Here is a 24,253-nt window from a genome sequence, read left to right on the forward strand (position 1 = left end):
GAGAACTTGTTATATAAAGTATATTTCACCCTCAAATAATTAATATTGTGAGAAAGAAGAATAATGACTGATTTAGGAAAATGTTAACGATACAGCTTCCTGTGTTAAAAATAAGTTACAAAACAGTGCCTTGATGATATTTCTGTTTTAAGCACATACATTTGTAAGAAGAGGAAGACTTGAAAAACACACGTCAAAATGTTAACAGTAGTTACCTCTGAAGGAGACCACTGTTAATTTTCACTTTCTTCTTTCTGTTACCAAGGTTTTCTACAATCATATGTCCTTTATGTAATAAGGAAAAAAACCCACAACAGTTATTTCCATTTTAATTTTAAAGTTCTTGTGAGTTATTTAGGCCTAGCGTGCATCTTAAGTTTAGCATTTTGTTGGTCCTCCAATCACCAGGCTGAGCTCACTCCTGGCCAAGAAAATATCTTAGAAATCTTCACACAAATTCTATTTATGCTGGCCACACTTTTTCCTACTCCAGTATTCAGTGTATCTTGCCAAGAAAAGATCCGCTTTCAATTGGAAATCCATTTGCAGAGAGATTAGACTAAAAAGGAGATACTGGGGTGTGAGCTGAGAAATGATCCATTTTAACGAACAGTAAATAAAAAATAAACATTTTTACTAATACAGTAATGAAAAATATGCTAGACCATCGTGGTGGTGGGTGGAAACATGAGGAAGGACTATAAACAAAAGCAAGTGATTCTTAACAAACTTACTAAAATTCAGTTGAAAAGCCACGTGAGAAATCTGTTTCCTGGTTTTATAGGCACATTTCTTTTTTGAAGCAAAATTTTATTTCCCTGCTTGATCTTCAATCTGATTCCCTGGGCATGGCTCTGGTTTACTTTTTGTTCACTCTCAAAGGATAAAACTTTGCCTCCTTTGAAGATTATTTTTTTTTCAAACCAAACATTAGTCACGAAAGCAGTTCTAAGAGTCCCAGAGAGGGGCTCTACTTCCCAAGAGGATCAGAGACAACACTCACTCGAATGTAGACGTTCTGGTGTGTTTGTTTTTAAAAATCTGTCCAATTACCCAAAAGCTGTACTTTATCTTAGAAAACACCTGGCCCTCAGGGCTGCTCTGGGCCCCTTAAGGATATCATTGAATTGCACCTACGGTGTTCAGATGAGGAGGAGGGCAGAGAGAGGGGAGCAGAAACTTCCAGAACAAAAGCCTGCTGTTCCCTTTCTCACTGGTTAGAGTGTTGCATCTGTTGGTCAGAGGTACTGAGTGCAATTTGGTTGCATCCTTGGCGGTTTGATGTCACATGAAGATGACAGAATGTCACTTTCTGCAACTCAGAATGAAGAGATAGAAAGGAGCATCTCATCTGGTGGTTCTTCATCAGGCTCCACGTCAGGATCACCCGGGAGCTTCATCCAAGTGATGGCAGCTACTGATGGCCAGACACCTGCCCTGTGCCCTTCCTAGCTCATTTCATCCTCACAGCAGCCCAGAGAGCAAGGAGTTATTTGTAGCCCCATGCTGCTGACAGGGGGACAGAAACTCAGAGATAAAGTGCTCAGGGTCACCCAGATGGCCAGAGATGAAGGCAGTTTGGACCCCAAGTGGTCTACACCAGAGGCTTTTGCCCACGTCTCTACATTGCTTCCAAAATAGGGATCCCCTCAGATCTCCGGGTCCCCTGACCCCGAATGCCTACATCACTCTAGTATGTGTCTGACTTGGTGGCACTGATTCCTGCTGCTCCCCTTCACTTTATAGACAGGAAACCTCAGCTCGGAGAGATTTAGCTACTTGCCCAATGTCACAGAGCACGTTAGAGAGCCAAGCCTTGAACGCTGGTTCAAGAAAAAAATGCCCAGGACCAGGGAAGGAAGAATGCAGGCTTTAGAATGTCAGAGTGTGCAGCTGACTGTGTGATCACACATAAGGCACCTCTTCTGGTTCCCCAGGTGGCCCCTCTTTCTTGAACTTCAGGGGCTTTTTGTGTATCTGTTTCCCCTTTGCCCCGGCTTTCAGAGGGGGGTTGGATTTCTCCCACCTGTTTCTGAAGGGGCTCCTGCCAAGGCTGTGTTAGTCCAGGTTTCTATCTTTCAGATCCAGACAGAAATAGAGATAAGTGGAAATTCACTGCAGTTTTGTTTGGTCAGACAGAAGCCCCAGTAATGTGGAACGGGGTGGGGATCGAAGCGAAGCTGCCACCAGACGTAACTAAGTGGTGAAGATTTTCATTTGAGGGCAAATGAGGTTCTTCCAAAGTTGGTCCAAAGTTATCTGCAGCAGCTCCTGGTAGACAGTCAACCTTGACATTGACCCTGTTCTACCAAGTACGCAGTTGCCTCCAAATAAAACTGATAAGCTGCCTGTGGACTCTGGCATACAGTGGGCTTCTTTGAGGCATGGTTGGAGGAGAGATTTGATTATGAACTTCCCTGAAACTGCTGTTACCCCAGCCCTGTTGTCCTGATAGGAGAAGCTGGCACCTCTTCTCTTCTGTACAGACGGCTGGACTTCAGTAGACGGTGCTTTTCCCCATGTAATACTGCTCCTTTGTCACTTCAGTGGGATGATGGGAGAAAAAGTGGTTAACACAGAGATGGACCAGGCCCACTGGACCCCCAGGCAGGCCAATAATCTATGCCCCCTTCAAACTGACATTCTTTAAATATTTGCTCAACATTCATTTAGAGGAAAAGTTAGCTGCTACTGAGGAAAAGGAAGAAAGTGAGCTACTGAGATATCTCTCCTTCTTGCAGTTAAGCTCTGGCCCCTAATCTGCATCCACAGTTACTCAAGTATGTACCCGAGGTCTCCTCCCCACCTCTGTCCTGAGTTTCCATATAGGTTTGTGTTCTTTAAGCGCAGTCAGCATTTGCCACAGTTCATGGCCGTGATCATGTGGAATTCTTTAGCTACTTTAGTAGACTTTCCCCTCGATCACAATTCCAAAGGTAAAACCTTCCAAACTTAATTGTGTACAGCTAAAAGAGTCTGTGTGTCTGGAGACACATACCTTGTGCGTGAATCCTGAATTGTCTTCAACTAAGTGAAAACAAATCCGTAAAAAATATATTTATTCTTAGCAAATTACAGCTGTCTCAAGAGCACCACTTTGCTGACCTCAAGCTTATGAATTTTTAAAAGGTTGATGCTTTGCTTAGAAGATAATTTCGAAGTTTTATGTCAACAGACAAGAATTTTTTGGTCTAGATTTATTGAGAGGAGAAAATATTTTGCAAGAGCTCTGAGCCCCATTACCTTCATTTAGTTTTCTTGCAGTACCTACATCTGTCCCTATTAACTTCGGATAGAGATGAGTGCCAAACACCGCAACGTTACGTGTAGTATGTTTCCAATCATGTAAAAGCTAATATGCATAGAAAAAATTCTGAAATAGTGTTCCTCAAAGCATTAACAATGTTTATCCCTGGAAGTTAGGATTATCAAGGATTTTCATTTTTCTAAATATATTCCTCTGTATTTCTCAGACTTCTCACACCAACATTGTATTATTTTTATGTCTTTTTTTTTTTTTAATGGCAGTACTGGGGATTGAACCCAGGGCCTCGTGCATGCTAAGCATGTTTTCTACCACTAAGCTATACCCACCCCTTTATATAGAGTGTTTTTGTTTGGTTTAGGGGGGTGGGTAATTAGGTTTATCTATTTACTTTATTATTTTTTTAATGGAGGTACCCAGGACCTTGTGCATGCTAAGCATCCATTCTAGCACTGAGCTATACCCTCCCCACTACGTAGTGTATTGGCAGGGGAGGGTAATTTGATTGATTGATTGATTGATATTTAATGGAGGTACTGGGGAACCCAGAACCTTATGCATGCTAAGCATGTGCTCTACCACTGAGCTATTACCTTCCCCTTCCACTTTTATAATTAATAAAAATAACAGTATAAATATAAGCAGAAAATAATTTACATCTTGAGAAGCCAGGCTAGCTGTGCTGAGGACCAGCTCTAAAAGCTGGCAAGTCCAGAACCACAGGGGTCCCAGCCTTGTGTGGGACTGGAGAGTATGTAAGCCCAAAAACAACAATCCAGAGACCAGCAGGGCTCCTGGATCCCAGCCCTGTGCTCCTCTGAGAATGCACGCATGGTCCCTCACCTTTTCCTCCCTCTCCTTCTGGGGCTATGATGTAATCTTGACCTCGTGTACAGTGTTTCAGATAGCCCGCTTCATTTTTCTCCAAGACTGCTCTCAGCCCAGCGTCCTCCACTGCTATTTACAGGAAAGATGTTGTACCTCCACAGCCTTCCTACCCACGTCCGCTCAGAGCCTCGGGAGCCATCTAAGCCCCGCCCCTGGAGGGTCCCCATTTCAGCTATAAAGCTCTGCCCAGCAAAGTGGCTCAGGTGATAGGCCACCTACCGCTAGGAAAACCTGGACCCATCAAAGCCTGCATGGGAGAATTTGCCAGGAAGCACTCTCTTCTTTACCCCAACTGACCAGCTCCACTGGTGTCTTCCAATGGCCCTCTGCCTCCTCTACCTATAATCTTATAAAACCTCTGAACTTTTCTGGACATTTTACCAGTACCCTGGGTGGGCGGTGGGGGGGGGGGCTGCAAACCACCTAGTAATATCTGTAGGACTCTCTACAATGGGCCCAAGGAAGGTATGAAGCCATGGTAGACATGATGCCAGGATTTCTCACCTTAGCCCTTTTGACAATTTGGACCAGATAATTTCCTGTTGAGGTGCAGAGAGATGCCCTGTGCACTGTAGGGTACTTGGCATCACCCCTGATCTCTGCTCACTAGATCCCATAGCTCTCTTCCCCCAGTTTAACAATCAAAATTGTCTCAAACATTGACATTATCTCCTGGCGGACAAAAATCGCCCCCATTTGAGGGCCACTGCACCACATCCATGTCCAGAGATCTTGTTTGAATTAATGAGCCTCTTCTTGTCACACCTACACACCTGCTGACGGCAATCCAGTGGATGAGTTTCAAGACCCCCTCAGTTTGTACACACGTTCACATCTTGTTTTTTGCAGGTGCCTCAGTCAATGAGCCCAGCAGCACCCCACTTTAGTATTACCAGTTGACATAGGTCAAGTGCTTATTATGAGTTGAACATTTAATCATATCATCTTATTAAATGAATATGAAATGAATATTATTCCATCTTACAGGTGAACACTCTGGGTTATGGGTGGGGTGACACAGCCTGTGGGGGCAAGCTGCCATGGGACTCAGAGACCTGGCTCTGAGTGTGCTCACTGTTCTCTATTCTGCTCTCACCTGCCCCCGAGAACAGGGAGGGAAAGCAAAAGGCATATCCTGGACACAGGAACTGGTGAAGTAGTCGTGTGTAGGCCCAGGCAACTCCCGGGAACCTACTGGCCAAGCTCATTGCCTGATCTTGTAGTAACCAGCCAGGGTGGGCTTCCAAAGAAACCTTGCAACAACTCCAGGCCAGGAAAGGGGTGGAGAGGTGTGGGTCATGTCTCGGGGACAGGATGGTGGCCAGCTTGGTTCTGCCAAGTGAAAGTCTCCCCTCTGGCTTCAGTTGGGCATGAGACAACACTTCAGCGGACTTGTATGTTCTGGGAATTATGCCCCACTTGGCCCCACCCCCCTCTGCGGCACTACCATCTCCTCCCGCTCTGTCATGACTCTTACTTCTCATTGCTCTGACCTCAGAGCCATTGTTCAGCCTTTGCAGGTAGAAGCCATCCTCTCCACTTGCAGAATCTCTGTGTGGTCCCTTTATGTAGAGTTTAATGTCTTCTTTTTAAAGGAATCCATAGGCTTGTGACCTAAGCCGTCTATGAAAACCTTTCAGCCCGGGGACTGGACACATAGTACAAGCCTAACAAATTGTTAGTTTCTTTCTACCCTAAGCCGTGGTTTCCATTTAGCATTGCAATAAGACCCCCATGTTTGTGAATTGCATTGCAGGAGTCCCAGCAGGGCCATCAGCCACCTCCTTTCTGGCCAGGACCCCAGAAAGCTCAAGCCAGATGCTTTGAATTTCATCAACTTGGAGTCCTGCTAAGTATCATTTTATGTCAGGTTTTTGCACAGTATTTTAAAAGTCTCACTTGTTAAAAAGCTGGTTACTTTTCAAGTCAGTAAAAAAGGTAGAAACATCCAGTCTAACTCTAGGTTGTCTCTTCTCTCTTCTTTCAGAGACACATTTCCAAACTAGTTGATAATTTGGTGCTAAGCAGTTACACTTGGCTCAGAGATGCCACAGAAATGCTCCCTAGACCCAGGCGAGATTAGGAGAAAGCAGGGTGAGCTCATTCAGTCCCTAACCTCTGCTATTTTGTCACAACAGGAATGTAAACTCTACTTTGGAGCTTACATCAGCTTTTGGAGGGTTTCAGCAAGCTCCCTCAGATAAGACTAAGGGTTATTTTTCTTGTCCTTTTGGCCAGAAGTAAATATTTATATCAAGAAAGGATTGCCAAGACTTGGAAAAATATTTCAAGTATTTAATCAGCCCTATAAAAGGATTCACTGTGATTGGTGTTTGTATTGACTAATAAATTTTAATCCTGGTTTTATCCCAGATCCATTAGACAGTCACCAACTGCAGGGGAGAATTCTGGAAACTTCTTAAAGAATTACATTGATTCAAAATCAAAACCTGGGAATGTGCACTTCTGAATGTCTGGTTCTAGAACATGGGTTTGTTACAACCAATCTAACTATGAGGGGAGGGTATGGCTCAGTGGTAGAGTGCATGCTCAGCATGCACAAGGTCATGGGTTCAATCCCCAGTACCTCTGTTAAATAAAAGGTATCAATGAAAAAAATAATTATTTATTTATTTTAAATTAAAAAGTAATGAAAATAAATAAATATTACCCAAATAGGTAAATTAAAATTTTTAATTAAAAAAATAAAAAAATTTTAAATAGTTAAAGTGGTAAAAATAAAATAAAAAATAAAAATAAATGGCTAACTAGTTTAAGTTACACTTGTAAAAAAAAAACAAAAAACTAGCTGGGTTGACCATGGGCAAGTCATTTCAACAAAACCTGGGTTTGAATTCCAGCTCTGACTTTCATTTGTAGTACAACACTAACTCAATTAACCAACTTCTCTGAGCCTTGGTTTCCCAAATTGTAAATAAATAATAATAATAATGCTATATGATCCAGCAATCCCACTCCTGGGCATATATCCAGAGAAAACTATAAAAAAAATAATAATAATGTCAAATGAAACCATGGGTATATAGTGTTACACAAAATCAGTATGGATATAGAGATACATATAGATGTATGTGTAAAGATGTATGTGTGTGTGTGTGTCTGTAGATATATATGCATATGTATACATACAGAGATTCACTAAAACTTTTCATTTTCCTCAGAATTCCTAATGCCTAAAAAGATGTTGGATAGAACAATCTAGTTAAACAATTAGACATTCTGAAAATTTTAATTTTCTATTCTGATTTTAAACCACACATTCAATGTCTATTTTAAAGGCTTGGATACTCGTAGGATAATGTGGAATAATGTTCATTAAGTGCTGAGTAATGTACTTTTGCGCATTGTCATTCGTTCCCCACACAACCTCATGCAATGATGTCACCATCACTGTTCACAGATGAGGAACTTGCCCCATCCCACACTAGTAAGAGGTCCTGGGATTTGAACCTGGATCAGTTTGACTGAAGTCAACTGGCCCTGCTCTGTGCCTCTGTACTCATTCTCAGGGATGCTCGGCTCCCAGGACTGGGGCGTTTGTCAGTTTCTCGTAATGACATTCATTGATCTCCAGATCCTGATTTAAATCAAGCCTCTGTTCGATTATCAGACTCTTGTAAAACAAATGCTCTAGATCAGTCTATGTCATGGGTATGCACTGAATTCTGAAATAGCCTGGTAAAAGGCAAGGAAATTTCTATTTATAGATCACCTAAAAATTCCCTTAAGGTCTGGTTTCCAGCCCCCGCCCCTCCCTAATTTCCTCCCAGCTCCAGGCCTCCATCTCCCTGCCTGCCGGATGTTAAGGGGTGAAATGGCCGCGGGTGGACCGAGGAGCTGGGCCCTCAGGCGTCCCCGGGGTGGATGATGGCCCCATAAACATCATACCGCCACCGGCCTTGGCAGAGGGGACGTCGAGGTTGGCATGGCCCCTGAGCCAAAGGTGGCCCAGCTGAGGAGGACGGCTTTGTGCCCTGCTTCCCCGTGGGCGTTCCAGGAAGGAGTCAGATGATCTGAGTTATGGAAACCAAATGAGCCTCCTTTGTTTAGAGAGAAAGGGGAGGGGGGGGGGAGTCACTCATTTTTGTGGTGAAGTGAAACCAGGCTCCAAACCAAACAGTCTCTCTCAGAGCAGAAAATGCCAGCTCCCCAGCGCAGGCCCACAGCCTCGGAGGCTGATGAAGTGATGGGAGGCCACGTCTCCCCGCTCCTCCTAGAGAGGTTCCCCTCTGCTTTGCTCCAGAAATCAGTGGTCTCCCAGGCGGGAGAGGAGGACACCTCATGCACTCGGTCCTTTCGGGTTGGGATGGAGGGAAGGAGAGGAGCTGTTCGTGGGAAGCCGGGGCAGGAGCCTGTGCCCGGGGGCGTGGCCGCCAGGCGCCCCGCCCAGCTCCTCCAGGCAGGATGCAGCCCGGAGTCACGAGGCCTCCTGTGGTCGCTCTGTGGCTGGCCTGGTGGCTCTGCGGGCTGGCTCTGTGGGAAGGGATCTGCGCTCCCAGGTATTACCAGTGCCTGTGCGGCAGGATAAATCATGGCCAAGAGAAAATAAATATAGGTTGTATTCAGCCATGTCTGTCCCAAGTTCGGTTTATTCTCTAATACGAGCCTTTCCGGAAATGGAGAGGCTCCTGGCGAGGATGCTGGAGAATTCAGTTCTAGTCTCGTCTTTGCTTCTGACTTGCTATGCAACCACGGGTTGCTGCGGCCCCTCTGAGACTCCATTTTGCATTTGAAAAATGAGCCCAATGATTCCTGCCTTGCCTTGGTTCACAGGGTAATAGTGAGAGGAGACCAAGCGTGGCTCTTTTCAAGAGGTGGCAGCCAGACTGCCCGGGTGCAGATCGGAGGTCCCCTGCGTGACGCTGGGCAAGTGCCTTCATCTGTCTATGTCTGTTCCTTGCTTTAAAATGAAGGGACTAACATCGTTCCATGATAGCACTGCTAGAAGATTAAATTCCACTGTGATGTGTACAGAGCGCTCAGAGGGCACCTACGCTGCAGCATGCCCCTGCAGGGGGCACTGTCATTACTGCCACCATGGATGGGAAAGCACCCTGAAGATAACAATGCCCAGTTCAGGCGGTGTGTGCTCCGCCGCTGTCCTCATAAGCTTCATAATTGTACTCAACACACCCTCACTATTCCGGCAACATTCCATAATCTGCCAGTGCTTGTTCTAAATATGAAAGGGAGCCTCCACTAGCTTCCTGTTACATTTAGAAAAAATTCCTAAAAGGCCTTGGTCATCTGGTCCTGATGCCTTTTCTAGCCTCATTTTGAGCCACTGTCTCACTGAAATTCAAAGCTTTGTCACCCTTCTGTTAGCTCTCCAGAGATCCGGGCTCCTTCCTGCCTTAGGATCTGTGTGGCACTGATTCTTTCCCATTCCGTTCCTTCCACCTGGCTTTCAGATCTCAGCTCACAGAGATTTTTTCCTGACCTTCCAGATGAGTCAGCCCCCTGCGTATTCTTCTTTGTGCTCACCACAGTCTAATTAAATAGTAACTTGTGTAATTAGCAGCATCTTTTTTCTGCTTTTTTGTGCTTTCCTCATTATTCCTCTCCCTTAAGAAATCCTATTCACCCATCAAAACCCAGTGTTGGTGTCATTTCCTATGTGAAGCGCTCCCTCATTCTCTCTGTTCACCTCACCTAGGAAGGGTTAGTCATTCTTATTAGAATTCTAAATGAAGTGTTCATTAAGTGGCATTTGACTAGAGGGCCTAGAAGTGCCTGCATTTTGTTCTGCTAATTAAACTATGCACCCTTATCCTTAAACTAAAAATCCAAGGAATAACAGTGGGGGAAAGGCCGCTTCTTATTAGCTCGGTCAGTGTCTGATGTCCCCAGGGCATAAGTCTTGCCCACAGCCCTAAATCCAATAGATAAATAAAATAGTAGCCATTAAAAAAAAAAAAAAAGTGAGGGGCTTCACCTGTTGTGTTGACCACCAGCCCTAGTACCATGCCTGGCGTGTGGTAAGCATTCAAGAGAATATATTAATAAAAAATGAATGTATTTAAATAAGCAACAAGGATTTATTGTACAGCACAGGGAAATACAGCCATCATTTTGTAATAACTTTAAATGGAGTATAATCTATGAACATATTGAATCACTGTTGTACACCTGAAACTAAGATAATATTGTAAATTCACTTTATTTCAATTTAAAAAGACTTGTGCTAAAGGGCTAAGATTAAATAAGTGTAATATTTTTACTGCTTCAAGAAAAATGAATGTGTTTAATAACTATCTCTCCTGAAACTCCTTTAAAATTCACGAAAGCACAGACTGTTTCTCTTCTCAAAGCCTGTGTCTCTAGCTCATAGTAAGCCTTCAATAAATATTTGTTGAGCGAATGAATGAATGACTCGGAATAACTTCCGTAACCTTTCCCCACTTGATGATCTCTCTAGACATCGGGGGAGACTGTAGTTGACTGTCCTCTTCCTCCTCCTTCCATGGAGACTCAGCGCTTAGAACTCAGATGTGTCCCCCAGCTCCCATCCCATGTGGCTCTGCCATCTTATATCCAGGCATGGAGTGCATAAGGCTTCCTAATCTCCACTCAGGCAAATGTTTAGTGTCATTCAAATGTCATTAGAGACATCGGTTTCGCAACAAGTGCCAACAGCAGCACAGCATCCTTCTATTACGTGGGATTCCTGTCTTCCAGTACAACTATCTGTAATCACAGCTTGTTATTAAATATTATTCATCTTGATATCACCTACAAGTCCTACCACAATCTTTTGTACAGAGCATGCACCCAATCAATTTTGAGTCGTGAAGGAATGACTACAATATGCTGAATATAATAAATTCTCAGCCTTGCTTCCGACTTTCAGAATCTGGAAACAATGAAGGTTTTAAGGAGTTCAAGATTAAAGCTGCTTAAGTTTCTCCTGCTCATGCATTGGGATAAGAGAAAGAACTCCTCCACCTTCAGATTCCCCTTAATCTAATCCATCTTTCACAGCTACATTTGCTAAAACTTCCAAAATCATCACTTCAAGTTATTCTCCAAAAGCCTCCAAAGTTCTTATCATAGTTTATAATAGACCTATGTCCAAATCCCTCAGTCTTGCTGAAAGAACTTGGACCAAACTTTTTCCTATACTGATCTTGTCAAATCCTACTTACATCCTACCCTGGAATGTACCTCGTGTCTGCTTTGTCTTTGCTGATGCCATTCCTCCCACCAGGAAAGCTTCTTCCCTGCCTCTCTGACACAGCACAGCTGAAGTTTTCTATTCCCTGTGACCTCATCACATCACCCACCTAAAAGGAGCTCTCTGTCTTCTGAAGCCAAATGATGTTTTGACTTAGCCACTTCTCATATCTGCCAACAAACTTTTTTCTTTTTTTAATTGAGATATAATGACATACAACGTTATATTAGTTTCAGATGTATAACATAATGGTTCGATATTTGTATATATGAGCACCATCATAAATCTAGTTAATATCCATAACCACACATGGTTATGTTTTTTTCTTGTAGTAAGAACTTTTAAGATTTACTCTTTTAACAATTTTCAAATATGCAATACAATATTATTAACTATAATCACCATGCTGTGCACTACATCTCTGGGACTTACTTTATACCTGGAAGTTTGTACCTTTTGGCCGCAATGCCCATTTCCCCTGTCTTCCACCTGCCTCTGACAACTAACAATCTGTTCTCTGTATCTGTGAGCTGTTTTTCTTTTTTCGAGTCCACATATAGGTAAGATTGTATAATATTTGTCATAATATTTGTCTTTGTCTGACTTATTTCACTTAGCATAACGCCCTCAAGATCCATCCATGTTACTGCAAATGGCAAGATTTCCACTTTTTATGGTGGAAAGGTATTCCATTGTACCTATGTATACCACATTTATCTGTAGATGGACATTTAGGTTGCTTCGTGTCTTGTATTGTAAATAATGCTGCATCAGCAAACTTTTTCCATGACTATGGCTTCTCTCTCAAATTAGACTTAGACCCGGAGCTCCCTGAGGACCAGTCTAACATCTTTGCATTTCCTCTCAGTAATGCCTGGTCTGTGGTAAGAGCTCACTCTATTTGCTCACTGATTGACTCAACTGGAATATAGGGTCAAGGACTGATATTCAGGCAGGAGACCTTGAGTGCACGCTAATGGATTTTACAGCTCAAGACTGGTTTCTATTTCAAAAAGTTCCTACTTTTCTAGTGCCTCCCAGGACTTGGTTGATGGTCTCTAGGAGTCCCTGAATATGAAATTATAAATTTGCCTCACTCGTCTTAATCCAGTGACTTCCTTTTTACAGATGAGAAGCCCTTCGCTGTGGAAGATACCTATTTGCTGTGTCCAGCGCCTATTTTAAAGGAAGTTGGCATGTAAGTTTCTACCTGCAGTGAAACCTCACAGCCAGGGAGGAGAGAGGAGGTAGAGGGGGACAAAAGGAGAAGAAAGAGTCTCTCTTCATTGTCATTACAGAGCCTTTCTCTAGACTCCTCCAGATAATGAGGAAGGCGCCGATGCTTACAGTGAGCCAGGCATGAGGATAAATGTTTCACAGAGGGTACCTGACTTTAACCTCCCAAGATCCCAGTGAAGCAGATTACACACCATCCCAATTTTACAGCTGGGAAATCTGTGGCTGAGAGAATTTAAGTAGCTTGCCCAAGGTCACACAGCAGCAAGTGGAAGAGTATGGGTTTAAACCAAGGTCTGTCTGGCTTCATCACAGCTACGTGCCTAGAAAGCGCTCAAGCTTCCCAAAGTGCTCTCACACATGTTACTTCACCCTGGCATCATAATTGCCCTTCTAGAGGGTGATCTCCTTTCTTAGAGATAGGGAAACTCAGAAAGGAAGCTCAGAAAGGCTAAGTGGGTCAACAGCTGGTTCACGACCCCAGATTCAGACGCTCTGAGGCCAAGCTCAGTGTTCCCTCCTTATTGTCTCTGCAGAGCATCAAGTCCACCCAGACTGCTCGAGGCGCCCAGAACTAATTTCTGGTGAAGACCTCATGGTGGTGCAGTTACAATAAGTGCTAATGAGAAGTGATCAAAATATTCAAGAGAAGGAAGAGAATTAGCACCCTGAGCAGGAAAAGAAAGATGCGGGGAAGCAGAGAAGCCATGTTTGTGACAGAACGCACCCTAGCCTCTCTGTAAATATGTCTATGACAGGCTGAAGAGAGCATGGTGGCTTTAAGAAAAAATGCTAAACTTGTTCATCTGAATTCTGCTTTCAATCATTTGTTCAAATCATAAAGCCTCCAACTCTGGTCACCTAACATCATCCTGTGATACCACGGATGCCACAAACTAGCCCTGTGTCTGGGCTGCAGAATGCAAGCTTGTGTTTCAGTGTTTGTCTTATAGAAGGAGGAGGTAGACAGCAAATGAGGTCATCTGCTGCTGTCCCTCTGTGAGCTAGCTGGGTAGTGACAAAGCTACCCCCATCGGAATCCAATTGCAGAGAGTCCTGTCAACCACAATAGAGTTTACAGCTTGATCAGTTTATCCCCACTGATTTGGACCATTTTTGAAGATAAATTAGGAGTTTGGGATTGACAGATACTCACTACTATATATAAAACAGATAAACAATAGCCTACTGTATAGAATAGGGAACTACATTTAATATCTTACAATAACCTATAATGGAAAAGAATCTGAAAAAGAATATATACTGTATGTTTGTATAACTGAATCACTTTGCTGTGCACCTGTACATTATAAGTCAACTATAGTTCAGTTAAAAATAAAAAAAGGTATCTTCTTCCTACTACAATGTGACAGGTCAATGGGAGCAGGCTCTGCCCATTCAGTGCAACTCACCACAGAGTAAGGAGGGCTGGATCCAGGGCCTTGATACACCAGCCAGGCATATGCTAACATCTCTCTGGAATGTTATTAGAAGTGGATGGGCCCAAGACACCATGCTGCACATTTTACAAAGGAGACAGCTCAGGTCCCAGAGGGAGAGACTACAGTCCCAAGGGTAGTTAAGGGCAGAGCCATTGGGGGACCTGTGTGTCGGGCCATCGGCCCCTTGCTCCTCGCACACCAAGCTCAGCACTCCTGGTTCCCGTGTCATTGCAGGAAAGCGGCGCTTCAGGTCAGCATGAACGACGGCCTCTCCTTCATCTCCAGTTCTGTCATCATCACCACCACACACTGCGTAAGTCATCGCCTTTCCCTTGACTGAGAACTTCATTGGCATTGTCGTCTCCCTGGGAGGTTTTCCAGTTCACTGAGCTTTGACCTTGGCTCTGCTAGGCCAGCCGCGGGCTGGGTCCGGGGAGCTGTCCCCCGGAGTGTATCAGGGATGCCTGTGCTTCTGCGGGTTCCCCATTTTCGTTACTGGGGGTGAGACCTGGACACGCTGGCATGCCCAGATGGTAAGATGGGGCCAGAGTCCGTGCTGTATTGAGGGGCAATGCCTGGGTAGAATGCATTTAGGAGAAAATACACTGAAAGAAATTGTACAGCCTGTCCAGAAAGCACATCTTGGGTAGTTTTTCCTCCAAAAGGAAGCAGGGAAATGGAATAGTAACTGAAGGAAGATGTGAAGTCTAAACCTCTTTTTATTCTAAATGGGAGAAGTTGCAGCTTGTTTATATGATTGTGGAAATAATCCAGGAGAAAATGGAAGCAGGAGAGGAGGGGGAAGGGGCCCTATGCCATCGGGGTTGTGAGGCAGGGCGCCGACTGGTCCTCTCTACCAGCCACTCCTTGTCCCTGGAGCCTTCGTGTCAGGCCGTATTCATTTCTGTGTAATAAGATCACCTGGAGAGCTTTTAAAGAATATGGATGCTCTGACCTCATGCCAGACCATTAAATGAAGTCTCTCGAGTGGCCCTAGCTTTGGAGGCTCCCAGGCTCCCCTGGAAGGTTCTCATGTGCAGCGTGGCCGGGAAGCCTTCCGCCCATGTAATTGCTCCCATCCCCTGTCAGTGTCTCGGATCCCAGCCCGTCACAGGGCCTCAGGGCTTGGGTAGCTCATGTACAGACCTCCACCCCTACTATGAGCATTTCCAGAATAACCTTTGACTGAATACTCACTTTCTATAACCAAATGCACTTTTACCCATGACATCACTCTCGAGACTAATGGGGTTTTTTTTTTTTTTTGGCCTGATGGTCAGCTTAGACCAATACCATGGCCACTTCCTGACTGGCATTTGGAGTGTATGTTGTTAAAAACCCCCCAGGAATTGAGGTTTGTGTCCTTAACAGCATCCCGGTGAATGGAGAAGGCAGGCATGCACGGAGGCCAGACAAGATAAAAATGAGTTGTCCCTCAAAAGAGCAGGAGGCCAGGCCTCAAGGTGGACAACAGACCCCCGCCCCCCCAGCTCCCCTGTCTTACCCCCCACACACACACACACACTTTCCATCCTATGTAAGGAGCAAGCCGGTTTTCTTATAAAAGCTGGGTAAGCCAGTGACGTGGGTACAGACAATGGGAAAGTTCTACTTGACCAAACCAAGAGACTAAGGTTGTCACAGAGGAGTGTCACCGCTGAGAAATGTTCACGTCTCAGGCATCCCCCAGTGGGGACAGATATGAATACTGTATGCGAGAGCAGGGACATTTCTCCAAGCGTACCCTGCCTGATTCTTTTAGAAACTTACCCTTTTTGGAACCTGCCAACCTGCAGGAAATGTTTAAAATACCCCAGATCTAACAACTCCCTTCCAGATTCCTCCCTGCTTTTGAATGATCCAACAATGTGGGGCTGTATTTCTCATTATGTCTGACCTGACGGTACCAGAGAAACAGCCATGCCCTGAGGCCGCAAGGGCAGGGAGGTGGGAAGGGGAACCATCTAGGGACCAAGCGTGTGGTGTGGCAGAGGCAGGACCACACACTCAAGTCCTGGGCCTCTAAGTCGAGAAGAAACGATGCCCTTACTAATATACCGCACAGGGAGAAGAACTCCCGGTAAAGTTTCTCTGTATCTTCCCGGCTCACTCCAGCCTGCACTTACATCTCACATCTCCTTCATCTGAGGGCACGTCACTAAGTTTTCTGTTCAGCAGACCCTTCAGCACCACCTCATAACGTCTTCTGCATTATTCCCCTCTCGCTGGAGAATGCTGCATGTCTCCCACAAAATTACAAGCACCCTAAGACTTGAGATCCAAGCCCATTCATTCATTTATTCAACAAGTATTCACTGATCACACACAATGTGCTAGATCGGCCCTGTCCCGGGTGCTCGGGAGACATCAGAGGACACAACAGACGAAAATCTCTATCTCGTGGGGATGCGGGGAGAGAAGGGAGACAGGGAACAATTAACATTAATGAATTAGACACTATGTTAAGAAGTAATATGTGCTATAGAAAAAAATAGAGCAGAGGAAGAGGATTTGGTACTGCGTGAGTGAGTGGGTTTGAACTGTAAATAGAGACACACTGAGAGGGCGGCATTTGAATAGAGGATCTGAAATCCACTGTGGGGCGACTCGGGGAAGCACATGCCAAACAGGGAGGCCTGGTTCTTAGAGCTCATGGCCAGGGACACCTGGTGTGTTTAAGGAGAAGCCAGAGGGCTGGTGGTCGGTCGCGAGCAGTTGGCAGTACGTAATGGAGAGTGCGGGGTCTTGTGAGAACTTTGGCTTTTGCAGTGGTGCAACCCAGTGTGACTTCCCTTTGAAAGATCACTCCTCTGGCTGCAAGAACAGCCCATGGGGAGACAAGGATGGAAGGACTGTGACTAGTTAGGAGGCGCATGGCACTATTTCAGGCTAAAGTGATGATGGTGGCTTGACTCAGGAGGAAGCAATGGAGATGAGAGAAGAGGTCAGGGTCAGAGTCAGATATATCCTGAAGGCAAAGTTAATGGATTTTTCCAAAACTTCTGTAGTAGGGTTTGAGAAGAGAGTCATCAAGAATGGCCCCAAGGGCTTTAGCCTAAGTAACAGAAGGGAATGAAGGTGCTCTCAGTTGACAGGAGAAGACTGAAGAAGGGGAGATCTGGGGCAGAGGGAAACCAGATCGGTTTCGCTGTGGGCTGGTTGTGTGGCCTTGACCAATTTATCGAACCCCGCGGTGCCCAATTTCCTCATCTGCAAAAGTAGAATAATAATAATTTATATCTCTTAGCAGCATTGTGAGTATCAAATGAAACGATTCTGTTATGTGCTTGAAGAAGGCCTGGCGGGTAGTAAGTGCTCAATAAATGTTAGTTGTTACGATCATGGAAGCTTAGTTAAGTTATTGAGTCAAAATAATTGGAGACTCTTCCCACAGAGTTGGTGCCTCACTTCGGAGTCCTGTTGTAACAAAAGGACCCTTCCAATACAAGATGCATTCCTAGGAGCACATGTTGGTCACTAGACCAAGTCCAGGTGATTAAAAGGGAGCAGACAAGATGGCCAAAATCATCCAGAGAAAAAGGACCTCGATTCAAACATACAATCCCCATCCCCAATAAGGCCCTACACAGAAGCTCAGATGAAAAAGACTAAAGCCATTGCTGGGCAAAATAGAGATGCAGGTGGAGTGTGTGGTCATCCAGGATGTGAAGTAAGGTCTTGGATGTGCCTTTGTTTCTTGGGCAGCTGGTTTGGAGGATAATAAGGTTTTTAGATCAAAAATGGTCTCCTGGGTCTGAGTAAAGGGTTGGTCTCGTCAGTGCCAGTCACAGCCTGCCCAGCCCATCACCTGGAACCAAATCTAATTTCAAAATATGTAGTTCTCAGCCTTTTCTTTTCTCGCTTTATTTGGTGCCCATTTGGACAACCATGTCACAGATTTTCAAGATCCGCCACGAATAACTGTTGCCCTTGCCAGGAAGCAGAAATTCCGTGAAGTTTTACAGGAAAGGGATTTTTTTCCTTCCAAGAGCTAAAAGATTCCTATACAAATGGTAAACTTTGTTGAGCTCCATGACTATAGAAAATGGTCAAACATCCAAAGCCCTCTCTTCTCAGCATGTTTAAATACATCCCATCTCTAGAGTCTTAACTGGCCTCTCTTTCCTTCTCCAACTCCAGCAACAGTTTGAGAAAAATCACTAATATGATGCTGCTTTGAGAGAAATATTAAAAAGAAGTTTGCCCTTTTGAAAATAAAGCGACCAAATTTAGGGCCTTAAGGGACTTTTCATGGAACGTTATCTTCTTTTAGATAAGTATCTTAAAATTCTATAATTTTTTACCCAGAGTGTACAAAAATCAGAGAGTCTTTCTACAAGTATTTCTCAAACTCTTACTGTGTCTCTGGTGCTCCATTTACATTTTACAAGTCTCTGTCCTTAAAAAGCTTAAAATCCAATTGGAAAAATGAGTCCAGCAAGCACTTAAAAGAATCTGTAACCGAGTATAAGACTGTGGGAGCCAGGTTTGTCAATGCTGTAGGATTTCAGGGACAGAAAGAAGGAGTGAATCCAGAAAGAGTCATGAGCGCTTTGTGGAGGATATAAAACCCAAGTGGTGATTTGAAAAATGATAATTACAGGTGAGACGTGGAAAGCGGTCCTCCCCTAAAGAGAAGCCACCCTGAGCAAGGACTGGATATGGCCATGAGCATCATTTATTCATGGTCCCTCCCAGGAACCATGATTCTTTTTTTTTCCCCCTTTCTTTTTGTATCAATTTCTGGTGCCTCCTGATTGGGGCTGCTTCTCAGGTTGGCAGCTACTCTCCTAGGATGTACGTTCCACATCCTTGATCATCAATCAGCTGTGTAACAGGGATGCCCAGGTGATGCTCTTCTGTATTGACTCTGGTCAGGATTCGATTTGTAGTGGTTTCCAGGTTGGAGAGTCACAATCTTTGAAGGAAAGAAAGGGATCTAAAGTTAGGAAGAAGGGTCTAAAGTCCACGCTAACTCAGCGGAGAGCCTCTCTTTCCCCCTAGTTTACACAAAGACCAGCCCGGCTACAAACAGTACCGAGGTTGAGTAAATTTGAGACGACCCACATCAAGTCAGAGAAATTCTTTTTGAATGAATATAAAATGCAGCAAACTCAGCGCTGTGACATCAAAACAGGAGTGACTGCTCTATGACTGCAGTGTAATGGAAGAATTAAGAATATAGGATACGGAGTCAAAAATCCTAATTTCAAAACCTAGCCCTTCTGCTTTCTAGGATGATCCTGGGCAAGATAACCTGAGCCTGTCTTAACACCTGTCTTGCACGGTTGTTGTAAAGATTAAAGGTTGTTGTAAAGTGTGGAGGTCCTTGGGGTACGGGGTAGTCTGTCAAAGAGTGACGGCTGGATATTATTAGTTTACTGACATTTCTCTTTCCATGCCGAAAGTCTAAAGGAATGTCTCGTTAAAAGATGTGCTGTTCATTATAAACAGGCTTTTTTCCCCTGATGAAGAAATATGCATCTTTTTGAGTCCGTGATAAGCCTGTATTTTAGGACCAGGCTGGGAAAAGCTTTGAAGATGTTGCCCGCATGATAACTAGGAAACCAACACCAGGAAATTAGATCTGGTGATAAGTCAGACTGGGTTAGACTGCAGTTTCTCTACTGTTTCGGGGGGGGGAAAATATATTTTCTCAGTAAACAAATCAAGTAAGGAGTAACATAAGGGAAATGTTTAGACTATTTAGAAGAGTAAATTGAAACAAGTATTTACTAAAGTTGATGTATTTTTACCACATAGAAAACTCCTATTATTATGTAAAATCTTCTATCACACCCAACATGTTTGGAGGCAGGTACCATCTCATGCAGATGAGATCTGCAGCCTCAGAAAGATTTTTCTGATAGGCTTGGACCCTCTGGTGTCCAAGCCACGACTCACTGGGGTTTGGGAGTGTGGTTTGATCTCTATGGGGATGAACATGGTGCCAGTTTGTTTCCCAAGGATTTTTCATTACTTTATCCTTCAGATTTTCATGAATTGAGACTTTTCTTTTCCCAAAGTAGTGGTATTTTTCCAAAGGTATTTGTTTGGAGAGGGAAAGCTGAGTGCTGTCACTACAATGCACAGGAAACCGTCCCCCCCAACTGCAAGGAATTCTCCCCTCAGCAGTGCCAAGGCGGGGAGGAGCCCTAAAGAATCAGAAATTCTTAGGGAGGAGCCCACCATTCTGCACTTTAATAAGCTTGGCAGGTAAATGTTAGACCCACAGGAGTCTTATTGTTACACTCACCTGACATTAATTTTCCTCCGAAGTTTAAAAACTAAAGTCATTAAAATTGATTTAGGGCAAATGATTTATTCTCTTGATTCACTCCCAATCCCATTCATTTCAGAATCCCAAGATTTTAAAATCAGACCCCTCTCTTTTCCATTTCTTCTTTCTGGACCTTATCTTCTAGTATAAAATTTTACCAGAATTTGCCTGAAAGACTTTGCCTGATTCAAATTCAGGAATTTGCCTGAAATAATTATTTTAGTCCAATAGAACCATTCTGAGGACTTTCTCCCTTTTGTGTTGCTAGTTAAAGACTGCAAAACTCTCTCCAAATGCCCTTTTTCCACATTCCAAGTTGTCTCTGGGTTTCTCCCTCTCACACTAAGGCCTGCTGAGCCAAAGACTGGCCACTCTTTTTTTTTGTTTTTTTTTTTAAGTGGTTTTTTTTGGTGGGGCGCTAGTAATTCGGTTTATTTATTTAATTTTTTTTTCCTTTAAGTGGTGGTACTGAGGATTGAACCTAGGACGTCATGCATGCTAAGCATGCGCTCTACGACTTGAGCTGTACCCTCCCCTTGGCCACTCTTTATTTCAGGAAGAGGGTTCACAGAAGTATTTTTGTAACACTTCATGCCTCCCAGTGTCTCACAAGAAAGTGGGCCTCCGGCTGCTATACAGAGATAGGTTAAAAGTCTGGAAACTAATGGAAACTTGGCAAAAAGAAAGCACAGATATTGGAAAAAGCCACTGTCTCTCAGGCACGGGGTAGCCCAGATGCTCCTGTGGGAAAAAAAGGACTGTGTCTCTTTCACTGCTGCCACCAGCCCCTGGGACGATGCCTGCACGTTGCTGTTACCCAGTAGATAGCTGGTGATTGAATGAGTGATTGAATGAATGAATGAACCCAAACCAGGGTCATGCTGAGCCCATGATGGCACCTGCTGGAAGGAGAAGAAGGGGGCCAGAATGAGGTAGGGTTAGACTAGGGGGCACTGAGCTGGTTGGAGGGTAGGCCTCCAAAGAGGATGGCCAACCATCCAATATGCACCTTCAAGGAACATGGGGAGTTTGAACATGATTTAAGAGGGACAGATTCTCCAGCAGAAGGACCACAACCAGTGATCCCAGGCCGAGCAATAGTCCAAGATCTCCCTAGAGCAGCACTAGCTTCACCAGGAGCAGATTCTTGCCGGAGGTGCGGATCTGAAAAAGGATCTAGAAATAATCCACTCAACTGGATCAAGATTCAGGGCAGGCCCCTGGCCCATGAGGGTCTACAGCACAAGGCTGGAAGGCAGGCGGAACCATAGACACTGATATGAATCTAAGTAACTACATTTACAAAGTCTAAGGAACACAAAAATATAATGCAAGGGAATCAGACAAGTACTCCAAGGGTTTGCAATTTACCGTGATAAGTGCTTTAACCAAGAACAACACCCAGTGATAACATGTAGAGGAGTGTCTGAGGAATCAAAGAAGGATTCGCAGGAGAGATATAAGTGAACTGGGCCAGGAAGGAAGAATTGACACCTTCTCAGGGTAAGAGCCCTGGGTAAAGGCATGTTTTGGGGCAGTGTGGCTGTGATTGGTTGTGGTGGGTTTTTAGGAGAGAAGGCAGAGACAAGACAATTGGGACCAGTTGGAAAAGCCTTCCATATTTTGGAGTTTCAGCTGGAAACTTTTTTTTTTAACACCAGTGTTTAAACTTCTATCTCATACCATGCAAGGTCAGTTATAACACATTAAGAAGTGACAACAGCTACAAGCTGCAACTTTACATTTATACATTGAAAACGTCCATTTTCAAAAGCCAAACACAATGGTTGTATTGTCATAACAGCTAAGCTTCAATTCAACTGTGGGGTTTTTGTTTTGTTTTGTTTTGTTTTTACCGAAGCACAGTCAATTACATTGTGTCAATTTCTGGTGTATATACGGGTAAAATTTACTATGAAAAACAATGATTTTTATGTGTCCACATTTTGTGATAATAATTCTTCGGCCATCACACCCTTAGGAGAACCAAATGATTCAGTCTTTTTCACAGCATGGAACTGTGAATCAGCTGGAACTGAACCCTTAAAAAACTTTTTTTTTTTTAATGTAAGTAGTTTATTTAGGAGGAGGAGATCCCAGGAAGCGGGGATAAGGGATGACAGAAGTGAGAAAAGGGATGAAGAAATGGTCCAATAAAGGGGTTGTTATCAAGCAAGTTGTTGTGTTCAGAAGTGAACCCCAGTTGCCCACATTTGGAGTTTCTTTAATTTATACATAATCCAGGGTTCAGTTTCGATGTTGAATCCCAGTATCTCCTCAGTCAGGAAATAAACATCTTTCATCTTCAAAGAACAAGAATTTAGGGAAGTAGAGAAAAGCTGTGACTTGGGGAACACTGGCGTGGCCTGGGTTCACCCCGGAATACCAGAAACCGAGGCTACGGCAGCTCAGATAATCTGGATGCTGCCAGCCAAGGTTGAGGCTGCACAGATGGCCTTGGTTGGGGCTCGCTCAGGATGGAATGTGCTGGAGCCCAGATGGATGCTGCAGAGGCTGTGGCTAAGAGAGGCCGCAGATGGAGGACAGGGCCCACCTTCCAGCACCGTCTGCAGAATTCTATTCTAGGCAACTTCCTGGGTCCATTTTGTAAGTCAGTTCAGTTCTGTTCCGGGTGGCTTTGAAGTGACTTGGGAAAATACAAATCCAGCCCAGCTTTGTAGTCAGGTGGCTATCTAGGTAAACAGGCAATTGGCATGACTGCCCTTGCCAAAACATCTTGAATTTCATCAGCCTGGTGGGGAATGAAACCAGTAGCCTGTGCTGAGTGGCAATCTCACCTTCCAACATAGTAAAAAAATTACTGCTCACTCTTCAGAAAAAGTAGAAATCGGAGAGGACTTTTTTCTTCTATTTCTTTTCCAAAGTAAGCAAAACAGTCCATCAATCAAAATAGGTAGCTCTCTTGGGGGTAGATAATTCATACCAGCAGCTATAAGCATGTGGACCTCTTCTTCATTTAGGAAAGAAATGTAGCGAAGCGGTTACCGGTGGTGAATGGGGCCAAAGATCAGGACCAAAATGCAGTGAAATTCTATTGTAAGCAGAGTGTTAGGGACTCAGAGCAGAATAGCCCATCCTTGCCCTCCAGAAGCCCACGCGTAGTTGCCGTGGCAGGATATATACTCCAAGATATAAATGTTACATTTTGGGATGCAAAAGGTAAGTATCATACAGGTCCCCAGAAATTCTTCATCTGTTCCAAAGACTCATGAGCCTGCTCACCGGCCTTTGGATGAGTAAATTGATACAAGCACTGCACACTTGTAGGCGTGTCCATTCAACAGGCTGGTGGATTACTTCCCGGTTACCCAACAAGGCGTTCAGACCTTCCTGCAAAAGGGAGCTGGACAAATCATTCTGGAAACTCAAAGATAACACGTAGGCAGCTCATGATTACCTCAGCCCCAATACTCTGTCCCTTGAGTGTCCTTTCCCCAACAAGACCTTCCCTAAACTGTTTCTCAGTTCTAGGAAACAACCCCTGGAGGACACCAAGTCCCTTCCAAACCACCCATCAAGGTGGGTGGGGCCAGGCTCACACACTGACTTTCCTTGTAGATTTCTTCATCCTACCATCACTCCGCTCCCTGTCCAGCTCACTCCCACACCCATCTCTCTCCTTAGCCATTTAGCCACCATCTCTTCACAGACAGTAAAGAATTATCCTGGAAGAACAAGGGGAGACTGGATTGGAGGGAAAACAGGAGACTGACCTTGCAGGGGATTTGAGTGGCAGAAGATGGAGTCTGGGCAGTGGGAGGCCATTCAAAGGAAGCACAAAGCAATATCTTTGGAAAATGAATCCAGCCTTTTTATGTTCCAAGTGTATTAACAAAATGGCATTAATTTGAATGCCCCTAATTTATAATTTGGTCCTTTGGAAAGGGAACAGACTCCAGTTTGCTTTTCCATTATTTGGGTTGAAG

At 44.3% G+C, this 24,253-nt stretch overlaps 1 protein-coding gene across 1 annotated transcript in view; it reads left to right on the forward strand.

Annotated features, from left to right (window-relative positions):
* The window catches only part of ANTXR1 (ANTXR cell adhesion molecule 1), a 218,427-nt gene that overhangs the window by 90,913 nt on the left and 103,261 nt on the right, over positions 1-24,253 (forward strand). The window contains exons 11-12 of the mRNA XM_032497718.1: positions 12,477-12,546; positions 14,261-14,339. Coding sequence (XP_032353609.1) covers positions 12,477-12,546; positions 14,261-14,339 — 149 coding nt within the window. The remainder of the gene's footprint in view (positions 1-12,476; positions 12,547-14,260; positions 14,340-24,253) is intronic.

The sequence above is a fragment of the Camelus ferus genome, chromosome 15, assembly GCF_009834535.1.
Source record: "Camelus ferus isolate YT-003-E chromosome 15, BCGSAC_Cfer_1.0, whole genome shotgun sequence".
Lineage (NCBI taxonomy): Eukaryota > Metazoa > Chordata > Mammalia > Artiodactyla > Camelidae > Camelus > Camelus ferus.